We start from the raw sequence: 14,626 nt of genomic DNA, 5'->3' as shown, positions 1-14,626 counted from the left end.
CTGAGGGGCCCTGACCATTTTTCCTATATTTTCCCCAATGGCTAGATTTTTTTTAAATTGAGAAAGTCTGTGATTATTTTGTCTTTGAATGTTAGAGAGTTAGTTTTTTAGAACTGCAAGCTAGTACACACACAGTAAATGTGTGTCTGTATATGTTGTGAGTTCAATTAATTTTGATTTCGTTTTCAAGGCTAACTTTCAAAACACATTATTTTAAGCACATGTTAACATTTTCTGAGAAAAGTAAAAGTTGGAGTTTGTGACATTTTTCTCACAGCATCTTTTATGTAACTTTATTGAGGTAAGGTTGGTGCCCTGGTAAATAATAAATATTGATAATAATAATAGCAGCTACTTATCAAGCCATCAACATGAGAATTAACTGAGTAAATACACATAAAGAGCCTTGATTAATGTTTGGCACATAAGTCATATTTTATTAATGTTAGGTATTTTGTATGTCAAGCATTTTGTTAAGTACTTTAGTTGTGTGATCTAACTTGATCTTATTTAATAGATGGGGGAACCTGACTTCACCACTTATAAGCTGTGTGACATGCAAGTTATTTAATCTTTCATGCTTTCATTGCATTGATAATGATTTCTGCATCGCATTGATAATGATCTCTGCATTGGTAAAGATAGAACAATAATAGTTCCTCTTTATAGTTTTTAAAAAAAGTTATTAAATGAGCTAATCTTTTAAAACTTTTAGCAAAATGACTTGCTATTTATTTAGTCATTCACCAAATATGTACCAGGCTAAAAATGCCAGGTGCTCATCTTAGGGCTGCTTTTAAAAAATTTAAATAAAAATTTATTTTGTTAATTTTTTTGGTGGCTGGCTGGTCCAGAAACTCAAACCCTTGACCTTGGTGCTATCAGCACCATGCTGTAACAAAGAGAGCTAACTGGCCAGCCCTAGTGCTGCTTTTTGAATAAATCAAAACCTCTACCTTTATGGTACTTGCATCTTTGTACTTGGGAAAGACAGGCAGTAAACAATTAAATAATTATATTTTATGTCAGGTGCTGATGGGTGCTAAGAGGGAAAATGAAGCAGATAAGAGGATTGAGAGTGACAGTATGGGTAGGGAGTTGCTATTTTACATAGGAAAGAAAGGAAAGGTCTCCCTGATAAGGTAATATTTGAGCCTGAATGATGTGAGAGAGAAAGCTATGCAGATACCCAGAGGAATGGGGTTTCAGGTTGAGGAACAACAAGCCCAAAGGCTCTGGGGCAGGAGTATGCTTAGTGTGTTCGTGGAAAAGCAAGGAGGCCAGTACAGCTGGAGTGGCACGTACAAGGAAGGGGTGGATGAGATAGGCAGCAGAGGGCCAGATTATGAAGAGGCTCTGTAAGGCTGTCACAAGGACTTGGTTTTTATTCTGAGTGATATGGCAAGTCCTGACAAGTTTTGAGTGGTAGAGTGACATGATCTGACTTAGGTTTGAAAAGGATTACTTTTGCTGCTGTATGGACATTATATTGTTTGGGAACAGGGAGTCTAGTTTTGGAGGCTTATTACAATAGTGCAGAAAAGAGATGACATAGTGGCTTGGACTGGGGGCTAGAGGTGGAAGTGATGAGAAGCATTGTATTTTGGATGTATTTTAAAGTTTGAACCAACAGGATAGAAGAGTCAAGGATGACTCTTCAGTTTTGGCCTATGAAACTGGAAGGATACTGATAAATGGAAGACAAATGGAAGTGGAGAGTAAATTTTGAAGTGTTTATGTAGAATCTAGGTTTGGTTTCAATCCTGGTAATGTGAGGTATTTATTAAATATCCAAGTGGAGATTTCAGATAGGCAGCTGGATATGTAAATCTGGAGTACAGATGATCCCCGAGGTATGATGGTTTGACTTAACGTTTTTTCAACTCTAGGATGGGTTTATCACCTTGTAACGCCATTGTTACGTGAAGGAGTGTAGGTACAGGCAAGGGGAACAGGCTTGAGATAGAAATTTGGGCTTGATTTATTTTAGACTTAAGTCTAAACAGGGTGTGGTTGCCTAGGGAATAAAATAAAGATAGACAGGAGAAGAATTTCAAGGACTAAGCCCTTGGGCAAGCCACCTTTTTTAGAGTTTGGAATGAAGATGAGCATTTGCAAAGGAGACACTGAAGGGGAACTAGTGAGGAAGGAGGAAAACCGAGGATGAGTGGTATCTCTGGGAGGCCAAAGGATGAAAAATGTGTCAGGGAGGAGAAGGTGACCAACTGTGTCAAATGCTGCAAACAGGTCAAATATAATGAGGACTGAGAATTGATAGTTGAATTTGGCAATGTGGAGATCACTGGTGACATTGAGAAGAAAAACTGTGGAGTGGTGGGAATAAAAGCATTATTAGAGTGGGCTCAGGAAAGAATGAGAGGTGAGGGAAATGAAGACAGTGAGTATAGATAATGTTTTGAGGAATTTTGTTTTAAAACAAATAGCAATATCTGTATGGGAATGTATTGAGAGGATTTTTATTTCAGTTGGGAGATTTAAAAATGTTTGTAATTTTTTTTTTTTTTTTTTTTTAAAGATGACCGGTAAGTGGATCTTAGCCCTTGACTTGGTATTGTCAGCACCACGCTCTCCCAAGTGAGCTAACCGGCCATCCCTATATAGGGATCCGAACCCATGGCCTTGATGTTATCAGCACCACACTCTCCCAAGTGAGCCATGGGCTGGCCCTAAAATGTTTAATTTTGATGAAGTGATTTAGTAGAGAAAGAAAAATTGACTCAGGGTTGAGAGGGGAAGTTTGCATAAGTTTGATTAGGTGAGAAACAATGGATTAATAATCTCTTTGTAATAACTCATGAGATAGGTTCTATTTTCTTCCATTACTTTGCTAATATTTGACAATTATATGGTATGCCACCTTTCTACTTAAAACTTGTTCTAAATGTGGGAGCTGAGTTGAAGCAACATATAATTAAGGCTAGTGTTTATGAAAAAGTAGCCAAACTTGTTGCCTTCTTGTAATTATTTTTATCAGCACCACATTTTAACAAGCTGAGCTAACTGGCTAGCCTTTCTTGTAATTAGTTTTAAATTGAAATTATTGGCAATGATCCAGGAAATGAAATGTTTTAGCCTAAGATACAAATATATTGATTTGTAACATTTCCAAGTTGTCACAGATTTTCTTTTTTTTTCTTTTTTTTGTCTTTTTCGTGACCGGCACTCAGCCAGTGAGTGCACTGGCCAGTCCTATATAGGATCCGAACCCGCGGCGGGAGCATCACCGCGCTCCCAGCGCCGCACTCTCCCGAGTGCGCCACGGGCTCGGCCCTTGTCACAGATTTTAAAATGGATATTTTAAAATAGTTTTGGCTTTTGTGTGTATGTTTCTGCTATATAATGACTTTGTAGTTATGTTTGTGCATAAATAGGCAATTTCTATTTTAACATATGAAAACTTTAAATATAGCCAACTTTTATCTTATTATATAGTTTCCAGAAGTAATTATTTTTCTTTCTAGAGTGAGCATTTTTTTTTTGAGGCAGAAAAGCAACAACAAATATTTCATCATCATATAGCACGAAAGGATCTCTATAAGAACATGCTTATATAGGAATTAGAAAACTTATTTTAAGGTTTCTACTTTTATTTCAAATCAAGTTTATAAAAAACATACTTTAAATTTTATAAATTCTAGCTCTCTGGTACCAGCTTTTCTTAGATTTTACCTTAATAGACATAAATCATATCGGGGGTCCTTATAAAACAAGCGCAGAACCTAGATAGAGTTGTAACCAGTTAGGCTGTGTGAAAATGGCATACTTTTGAAAGTGCTTAATCATTCTGCTCATTTTTATATTACTGTAGATTAAATAGAATAGTGTGAATAAAGAATAAATATTTACCCATAGACTGACTATTGATCTGTCTTAATGAATTCTAATCTCTATAACTTATAGAGAAGCACATTTGGAGGATTTAAAAGAAATTAATTTGATTAAAAAATATTCTGTGGTTGAATTTAGAACTGCCTTACTTATCTTGAGATTCAGGAAACAGTATGTGGCCCAGGGATATATATTGAAATGATCTCATGAACTACGAGTTCTGAAAGCCTTCCTACCAGGACTGCCAGGCACCTTGAGGCCAGTCTTCTTGCTTGTCTTGCACTATGCAGGAACATCTCAGTAACCCTCAGAATGGAGCTGTACAGGTATGCATCACTTAGGAAACCTCTCATTGAATATAAAAATATAATCAAATAATTGAAGCTATTAACATGATGAAATTATTTTTTACTATAAAATATACTATGGATATTGAAGCTCCCTTCCTATATTTAAAATAGAGTTTGATTTGTTTGTAGTTAACTTAGTAAGAGTAGTATGGGGAAAAGGATACTTTCACTGTTCATTGTGTACCCTTTTTTTTTTTAAAACATTTTTGCTATGTGTATGTGTTACTTTTAATATAAAAAGCAGTTTAAGAGTTTAAAAGCTAAAAAATATAGAAAACTAGTTTGTATATAGTGAAGCATACTTGTAGTGTTCTACCACTGTTTATCATGAGACAATGAATCTTTGTAGGTTATGTAGTTAAGTTACTTACTGGGGATGTACAACTTGTTTATCACTAATCCTTGTTTATACTAAGCAGTAGGGTATTCATGTCGGTATCTCAAATCCTGTATATTCTAATAGTAGGAAAAATAGTAGGTATGCAACGTCGTGGTTAATTTATTTTTATTTGACTTTAATAACTATCCTTAGCCCATGGTATTGTTTAATTGGTATTTGTGAGATTCTGTTTTGTAAAAATAAATTATTCTGAATAGTGACTAACTTGGACACTGTTTTGGGCATAATTATCTACTAACATTTTTTGGTGGGGGTAGGAATCATGAGGGCCATTGAGCAGTGCCTACAAAAGAAAAAGAGTAAAAGACTAGGTACAGCAGAATAAAATTGAGAGGCAGTGCGGAAGCTGCTGCTTCTGCAGACTGTATAAGTCATTTGTCAATCAAGTTGATCCCATCTGTTCACAGGAGTTTTATAATTTACTTTCTAGCTTTTTAGATCTTACCTTAGCTAAAGTAGACTTTACAGACTTGGAGGAGATCTTCTCAGTTCATCTGGTCCAATCTTCTTATTTTGCATTTTTGATGGTATTTAATTAGAACTAGGACTACTAGAATCTGACTTTATTGAATCTTACTTAAGTATTCATTTATTATTCCTTATATCCTCTTTGATGAAAAGCCTCACATAGAATGTGTGGTGACAGTTTATATACTATTCACCTATGACCTTGAAGGTCTCAGAATGAACCAGTGAAAGTCTGTGTCATATAGTAATTGGCAATTTTCCTGAGGTAGGAATTTAAGTTATATGCACATTGCAGGGTTGCTGTGTGGGAAACTGGCACTTAACTAGTGAATGATCATGGACAGTGGCCCTGTGTCCTTATTTGATTTCAGCTCCGGGGGGGAAACTGAAATTCTAACGGGTTAGGAACTGGACTTGCTGATGTAAAGGGTCTACTGTGTAGGAGTAAAGGGAGAAACAAGCACTCTGTTAAAAGAAGGATTGGTTTTAGAGGCATGGTTTTAACCTAATAAAAAATTATCGATATTAAAATATAATTTTGTATTTGCCTTCATGAGAAGTTATGTGGTGAACCAGAGTGTCTTGGAAAAGCTAGCAGAGATGACTTACTGCATTAAGGATTTTAAGGGCTTTTAAAAGACTGAATGGGACACATTTTTACAATACATATTTGTATAGCTGTAGAGCTCAAATTTTCATAGTTCTTCTGGCTATTATGCACAAAAGAAAAAACTGTATCTTTACTGAGTCCTCCTTTATTATAAGTGATCCCCTGAGAAAACTGTTTCCACATACATGAGAATCATAATTAGCAAGAGAAGGGGTAGGGAAAAGAGCATTTATATTGAGATTTGGTGATTATTACTCTGGCTTTTTTCATTACCGTGTATCTGGGCCAGGATAAAAGAGAGTATTAGAAATTCTCTTTGATTATGATCTTGCTTCTCTCATGAAGTAAAGTTCTTCATGGTGGAGGTTAAGAGAGATGGTGCACTCAGTGATATTTTGTGTGTGGGTGATTTTATTTTATATATTTATTTTTTGGTGGCTGGCTGGTTTGGGGATCTGAACTCTTGACCTTGGTGTTATCAGCACCATGCTCTAACCAAGTGAGTGAACTGGCCAGTCCTGCCCCCCCGCCCTTTTAAACACTCTGCAGTGCATTGTCTATCCAAGTTAAGACCTTCTCAAGTTAAGACTCTTTCTCTCTCTGCAACTATTTTGTCTTTACTTCAAGCAGACTTCTATGCCTTCAACTTCAGAAAGGAAATTTGAGTTCCATTATAAAACAGTTAATTGTATTTTGAAAACTTTCATCCTTTCCTGTGATATTATAAGGTATATAATTCTGAAGTAATCTTCCAGTTTTCAGGCTTATTGCTTTTCCTACTTTATGAACTCCTTCCCTGTAAAGGTCTCTTATGGTGGTTATGTGGGTTCTAGAACTCTAGTGCCTGGCTTTAAGTCCTGGGTGGCCACAACATCTGTGTGACCTTGAGCAAGTTTCTTAATGTCTCTGCTTTAGTTTCTTCATCTACAGAATGAGAAAAATAATAATACCTATCTCATAGGGTTGGTGTGAGGATTATATGAGTAAATACTTTGAAACACATAGAAGAGTGCTTGACACATAGTAAGCATTCAGTAAATGTTACTATTATTATTTTCCTCCTCCTCCACTATACTTGTTCACTAAGATCTGTCAGTTTTTCTTTTTTGGTCTCTAGAGCATTCATTTCTCATTTCTCACCAGTACTGATGCCATTCTAGACCATGACATTAGTACCTCATGCTTGGATATAGCACTGCCACGGTTGCCAAGAGAGCTTCTCCTAACACTTTTTAGACTCTAATCTATCCTCTGTGCTAATGCTTTTCAGTACTAGCCTAATAACATTTTCATATTGTCACTCTTCTGCTCAAGAGCCCATAGCATTTTTTCAGTATCTTGTTTTGTCAAGCCCAGACAACTCTGCCAGATGCTTGCTTTGCATTACTCTCTTGTTACACTCAGGCTAGTCTTGTATTTTTTTTCATCTACATCTTGCAGTTGGACATTTGCTCATGTTCTTTCTTTTGCCTCATGCCCTTACCTTTCTACTCTTACTATTTCTGTTATACCCATACTTGAAGAATCCAATGTTTCTAGAAGCCTTTCTGAATTTTAAGAACTGAGCTTGGTGAGGAATGGGACTGTTAAAAACAAGAGAGACTCGGACTAGAAAGACAAGTTGACTTAGAGATCAGAGTATGGATTGGGGATCAGGACTTTTAAATTCAAATTAAAGTCTGAAATATAGATCTAAGATGGAAGAACCAATTTAAGGATAAAGATTGAGAAGTGGAGGAATGGGATATGAATGACAACCAAGAGCAGAGCATTGTGGAAAATCTGAGATGTCATTCAGGTTTGAGATAGACCAGGGCAGATCTAGTCCAGGTGGACAAGGTGGTTTTTAAAGTCCACAAGAACAGCCAAGGTAGCATACTTCTGAATTGACAATGGAACAGTAATGTTAAGGTCACAAGCACGTGTTAGGAATTTGAAGCAGTCAGTATTGGGGTCTCAGGCATTTGGAGATTTGGGCCATAACGGAATAAAACAGATCCCCTGGTTAGGCTATAAAACCAAGATCAGTAGTGTGGATGGTAGCAAAACTGAGTGTGCTGAGCCAAAGAACTACTTACATTTCCTTCTGGCTAAGATTAGAACTGATTTGTGAGAATATAGAGTGACTACCATTAATGCCATTAATTAAAGCCTTCAGTGATTTCAGTGAGGTTAGTGAATGTCCTGTACACTGATTTAATTCCTGATTAAACATACTACACTGTCTTGTATTGCTGTGACTGATTTATGGGAGTATCATTTTTTCCCTTCATATCTTAAGCTAGTTCAGATTAGGACTATTTTTTAAAAAAAGCCTCATCGTGCTATCATTAGCATACAAGAGCGTATATATATATTTTTGATTTATTTATGTATTTTTTTTGGCAGCTGGGTGGTTCAGGGATCAAACCCTGGACCTTGGTGTTATCAGCACCATGCTCTAGCCAACTGAGCTAACCGGCCAGTCCTTTAAAATTATTTATTTATTTATTTATGGCAGCTGGCCAGTAAAGAGATCCAAACCCTTGACCTTGGTATTATTAGTACCACACACAAGAGCATATAATTAAAGTGTACAATTTGTTTTTTAACCCATCTACCCTGGGTGATGAGCCCAGCACTCTCTCTGCTGTGGCACTTTGCTCTAGGTGCAGGGTTAATTTATTTACTCATTTTATTTTTGTTTTTATTTTTTATAATCAATCTTTAATTTTCAGGATGTGTACTCTCTCTCCCACCTGGTTCCCACGAGTGATCCTCAGTCCCATTCCACATACCCATGGCAGTAGCTTGGTCAAATGATTGCGTGTGCCTCCTCACCAACAAAAAAAGAGGTAGATGGGCAAACATGAATGAACCCCACAGAAGGCACCTGTGAAGGAAGAGTTGTGGCAGAATGAATGGGGGGAGAGGGAGTGGCTGCCAGAGCAATGCGGCAACATTCAATGATGTGGACGTGCTTCATTTCACTGAACTGTATGGTCAAAAATGTTTCTCATGGTAGATTCTCTGTGATGTCTCTTTTACGCCAATATAAAACAAAACCAAACACCGTGTTTGTGACAGGAGTAAGGGAGTTCCTGGCTTTGTTGCAGAGAGGGTCATTGTCAGTGAAGATGAAAAGAAAAACAAAAAACAACAACAAAAAATCTGAACTGTACAATTTGATGCATGTGTATAAATATGAAACCATCACTAGCAATCAAGATAACATACATGTTTATTGACCTTAAAAGTTTCCTTGTGTCTTTTTATGATTCTTCCTTTGTGTACTTCTCTGCCTCCTCCTCCCGTTCCGTGTTCAATGATTTACTTTCTGTCACTATAAATTAGTTTTTATTTTCTAGAGTTTTATTTAAACGGAATTATGTAGTAATCTCTTCTTGTCTGGCTTCTTCCCTCTAGCATATATGTACTTATTTATTTATTTTTAACTTTTTTTTAAAAAGCATACTTACTTTGAATGTCAATAGTTTATTCCTTTTTAGTGCTAAGAGTATTCCATTGTATGGATAGACTTCAATTTGCTTATCCATTCACTTTTCAGAGACATTTGGTTCTTTCCAATAGTTTTTGCCTGTTGCACTGCTGCCGTGAACATAAAGTTGCTGTGAACATTTGTGTGCAAATCCGTGTGTGGACATAATGCCTTTATTTTTCTTAGGAGTAGAAACACTGGGTCATATGTGGACAAAATGCTTTTATTTTTCTTAGGAGTAGAAACACTGGGTCATATGGTAGGAGTATGTCTGACTTTCTAAGAAATTGCCAAATGGTTTTCCAAAACAGTTTTACCATTTTATATCTCCATAACCAAAGCATGAGTTTTAGTTCTTGCCACACTTGGTATGGTCACTCTTTTAATTTTAGCTATTCTGGTAGGTGTCAGTGGTATCTCATTGCAGTTTAATTTGCCTTTGCCTAATGCCTAAATGATGTTGAGCATCTCTCTGTGTGCTTATGTGCCACACCAAAATATTCTCTGATGACGTATCTGTTCATGTCTTAGTTTAGAAAAACTAATCATGGTAAAATACATATCACATAATATTTACCATCTTTAAGTGTGCGGTTTGGTAGCGTTAAGTATATCCACATTGCTGTGCAACCAATTTTTAGAGCTCTTTTCATCTTGCTAAATGGCTGCCTATTTTTTAAAAATTGGGTGGTTTGTTTTCTTATTGAGTTTTGAGATTTCTGTGCATATTCAGATGTCAATCCTTTATCAGATATATGCTTTACAAATATTTTCTCCCAGTCTGTGTTTTGTCTTCTCAGCTTACTGTTCATCTTCAATTTTCTGTGCATCAGCTGTGGTGGGAATGATTTAATTCACGTTAATTGGCAAATTGCTACACATCATGGCTTTGTTGGTTGTCTACATATAAGAAAGTAATGGGAAAATATTAATAATGCAGATTAAACTCAAAATTATGTTGTGTCTACAGCCTTTACATTGTGAATAGCACAAAAAAGTGAGGAAGTATTCTTGCCAGTATTTGAAAACTGTTATCAGCGAAGAAGTTGTACAAGTCACTGATGAATAAGTGAAGTTCAGGCATATGTTCATTGTTTTACTCTTTTGTCATTGCAACCATCGCTTGGCTATAGGAGTTCAGCAAAAACTGATTGTGACTTCAGTTGGCTATATGGAATTTATAATAAAGTATTACATATTTTGTCATTATTTATAAATCATGATACATATATTTTTATCTAAGTAAAATTTTATAGTAAGCTTATGTATATATGTATGTGCATACATTTTTTTCTGCAGAGCCAGTTGTTAAAATATTTACCAGCATACCACTGACCATATACTAATAAGTAAGCACTAGGGGAAGACTCTAGACTCATGTGACTAGAATGAGTCAAGAAAGAAAAATGAGGTCAAGAAACCTAGTCATTCTATAGGTGATAAGAGAATTGACTGAATGCCAAGACCAGAGGATGAAAAGGAAGAGCAGTATGTAGAGAAATGAGAGGCATACTATATAAAAGGCCACATCCATTTCCTTACCACTAAAGATACAGGGAAGTGAATTGTTAGTTGTAGGGTATTTGTTTTAGTCTGATTTGACTTCCTCTTGGCCTGTAACTGTCTGCTAATGCTATTGAAGAAGAGTATCAAAAACTCATATGTTACAGGTTCAGCATCCCTAATCTGAAAATTCGAAATTTGAAATGCTCCAAAGTTGGAAACTTTTTGACCCTGTACATAACACCTCAAGAGGAAAATTCCATAGTTGACCTCATGTGATGGGTCACAGTCAAAATTTAGGCTCACTGTATATAGTTTATTCAGCATCTCTAAGGGAAAAAAGACCCTCCCAGCACTCTTCAGCTGTGATACATCTTTTCTACCTACGTACACCCACATTCCCCCATGCAAGTGCATGCATGAAGGGTGATAAAGTAGCACATTTGTAGGCTGGATGCACCAACGGCAGGTTCTCCATGATACTCCCCCTGTGTGCGTTACTCACTGTGTTTTTTTGCTTAGTCTCTGCTCTGTGCTGTAAAGATATTGTTGAAAATGCCAAAAAGGCCTGCAGATCCTCTGTGGGTAGCAGTGATAAAAAGAAAAAGAAAAAGAAGAGGTATTTATGTTTATCTATAGCACAGAAAGTCGAGCTGTTGGAGAAACTGGACAGTGATATAAGTGTGAAACATCTTACAGAAGAGTATGGTGTTATGTGACCTGAAGAAACAGGATAAACTGTTGAAATTCTATGCTGAAACTGATGAGCAGAAGTTAATGAAAAACAGAAAAATACTACATAAAGCTAAGAATGAAGATCTCAGTTGTGTTCCTGTAACTTTCAGTGTTCGTCAGTAAGCTGGAAGAATTGGATATTGAAGAAGTTTTTTAACATTGTTAACGAGGCTCCAGTTGTTCATTGATTGTCCGATGGTGAAATAGCTGAAATGGTTCTGAGTGAAGATGATGGTGGTAGTAGTGACAATGAAGATGACATTGTTAAACACTTCAGGAAAAGTGCCTACAGATGACATGGTGAAGATGTGTGATGGGCTTATTTGAAGTACAAGAACAGTGTGCATTCATAACAGAAGAAGAAATCATGTCAGTTTATAAAATCAAAGAGAGATTCTAAGAGAAGCTGGTGTTAATGAGGCTGGAGACTCTGGAGGAAACATTTAAAAAAGCCATCCAGCAGCATGCCTTCTCTTCCCTAGAGGACCCACTTCCTGCTTCTGATATTTCTTCTCACCTAAAAAAAAAACCCAAAAAACAAAAAAACCCAAACGGTGTACAGTAATATTTTAATCAAAACATAGCATTGTAGGTAGAGACGGAAAGTTTGCTGCTGTTTGTTGTTGGTGTGTTTAACAGCTGATAACAGGTATTCTGGTGATGCAGCTGTGTTGTTTAGTTACCCTGAACACATTGTTTTTTTATTGTATTAATAGTATGTCATTTTTTTTTACTGTTAAGTATTTATGTGTTAATAATTGTAAGAAAACGATAGATTATTGGTAGCATAAAAATTCAGAGTCAGGAATGATGGTGATGCCAAACAACCATATACTGTCCACATAGGTGGCTGAGATGCCAGCTTTGCTAGTTCTGATTGTTCAATGTATGCAAACTTTCATGCACAAAATTATTTAAAATATTGTATAAAATTACCTTCAGGCTATGTGTATAAGGTGTATATGACACCAATGAATTTTGTATTTAGACTTGGGTTTTGTCCCCAATATATCTCATAATATATATGCAAATGTTCCAATATCCAAAAAATCTGAAATGTGAAACACTTCTGGTCCCAAGCATTTCAGATAAGGGATACTCAACCTGTATTAGTGTTACATTAACAACTTTAAGTAAGCCTTGATCATCTCCAAGTTTAATTATCCTTCAGACCAAAAAAGATTACAAAATATTTTTAAAGTTTAAATTGGAACACTGTATAGAACAATTGTGTGTTCCCTATTCTAGAAGTTGCATTGTTTTTTAATCTATGCACTAAATTCTATTATGTTTACCGTAGTTATTATATTTCTTTCAAAAGTTTCTTTTCAAAATATCTTGATTTTTGAACCTGATAATTAAGTCTAAAAAATATTTTGTTTTGTAGCCATGCAGGATATACGTACTGTGGGTCTTGTGCCGCCCATGCTTACAAACAAGTGGATCCATCTATTACGTAAGTAACATAGTCAGATAAAGTTTTAAGTGGGAGAAGTCTGGGAATTATATGATAATTGCTTTGTCATAGAAGTAGTTTGTTTTTTATTCTTGATGACATTATGCACTGGATTTCATTAGGAATTTTTTCTTTTTATGAATTTTTTATAACTTTTGTAGGTTCAGAAAAACTTTAATACTCCTTTATTCTTTTCTTTGTCTGAACATTTAGTTTTTACCCTCCCTTCAGTTGGCAAAACGTTTAGCTCTGAAACTAGCAGAAGATTAATTATTTTGGTTTTTAATTTTTCTTTGAAAACCTGGAGATGAGCATTTCTAAGAATAATGCAAAGTGCTTTATTCTGTTTTAATCATTTTGTAATTAAAAATTCTTTATTGTACTTGTTAAATTTTGCTTACTGAAAGAAAATAATTTCTCACTGACAGGATAAGGTACTTGAAGTATTTAGTAATCTAACAGTGAATTTAATATGGTGTTTTAAGTATATTAACTCTTAATAAGTCAATGACAGCTCTGAAATTAGCTTTTTACAAAAAACTGCTTGGGAAGTTGAGACTGATTAATTAGTGTACTACTCTCTAAAGAAAGAAACTTGTGAACTTTCAGGAGCTTCTGCTGGAAATAGCCACCCAAGTTACTTAGTTTGCTGACCAGCATTTTATTTAAATAATTAATTTACTAGTTGTGAACCAATATCAGGATCCAGTCTATATTACCAGATGTACAAACTATGTGAATACATAAAACAATCAGTCATCTTAATTCCTTCAAATGTTGATTTTTCAGTAAAGTTGTACTAGTGGAGATGTAGCATAGTTATTCAAAAGAAATAACTCATAGCAGCCATGAGTTTTTTTTTAAAAAAAATCCCCACATCCCTCTCCTTTGCCTTAGAGCAATTTATTCAAATTTTTAAAAGAAGAAATCTAGTTATTTTAATTTTTATGTTGTGTTCTCTGTGCACTATATCATACTTTTGTTGCAAATTATTTTTAGGAAGTTTTTAGTAATCAACAATAATATTGTCAAATTGGTAAGGTTTGGGTTAGCCCTGCCTCATTTATGATGGAGTGTCTTTATGAGGAGTGTCTATTTCTTGATGCATATTTAGTATACAATCTTAACTAATTTATTTCATGAATAAGAGCAAATAGAACTTCAACTGGAAAGATTTTTAGAAGATTCTTTTATTTGACCTGGGCCTGTAAAGCAGCTATAATCAAGGTTAGTGTATAACGGTTTTTTCTAAACCTTTCTCTATTTGGCAGAATTTTTACATCAAAAATTTTTACATCAATAGGTTCATGGGAAGATTCATATTATCTTTTAATTCTATTTTTCCACAAACTTTTTCAAGTACTCTCATATTGATGGTGTCATGTACTGGAGGAGTATCCCAGAATTAAATTTGGCTTAGGAATAGAGGGGTATAGAGTCTGTGTTGTTAGAAATGGAAAGCATGTGTTAAATAAGTTGATGGAAAGTGAGAATGGAAGGAAAAAGAAAAGGGGGAGGAAAAGGGAAGAGATCCAAGGACTAAGAAGAAAAGTAAGAGAAAGCGAAGCAAATGATGGGTGGTAATATGATCAGATTATTTTTATAATTAGTATATAATAATTGAATTCTGAATAAATATATTTGAAGGTTTAAGTGTAAAAATAATAATTGACAGTCACAGTGGGATTCTCTTGAAAGTGGCCCTCCCTGAGTATTGCAGTGACTATAGAGTCCTTTGAGAAAATAGAGGAAGAATATCATTTTGGAACCTATGAGA

General features: G+C 35.3%; 1 protein-coding gene across 1 annotated transcript in view; it reads left to right on the top strand.

Moving 5' to 3' along the window:
* MEMO1 (mediator of cell motility 1) overlaps positions 1-14,626 on the top strand; it is a 121,330-nt gene that overhangs the window by 54,846 nt on the left and 51,858 nt on the right. Inside the window, exon 3 of the mRNA XM_063078310.1 lies at positions 12,781-12,849. Within this exon, the coding sequence (XP_062934380.1) occupies positions 12,781-12,849 (69 nt within the window). The remainder of the gene's footprint in view (positions 1-12,780; positions 12,850-14,626) is intronic.

This window comes from Cynocephalus volans, chromosome 14, assembly GCF_027409185.1.
Source record: "Cynocephalus volans isolate mCynVol1 chromosome 14, mCynVol1.pri, whole genome shotgun sequence".
NCBI classification, from domain to species: Eukaryota; Metazoa; Chordata; class Mammalia; order Dermoptera; family Cynocephalidae; genus Cynocephalus; species Cynocephalus volans.
Note: the sequence above shows the minus strand (reverse complement) of the source record. Positions and strands in the feature narration are given on the sequence as shown.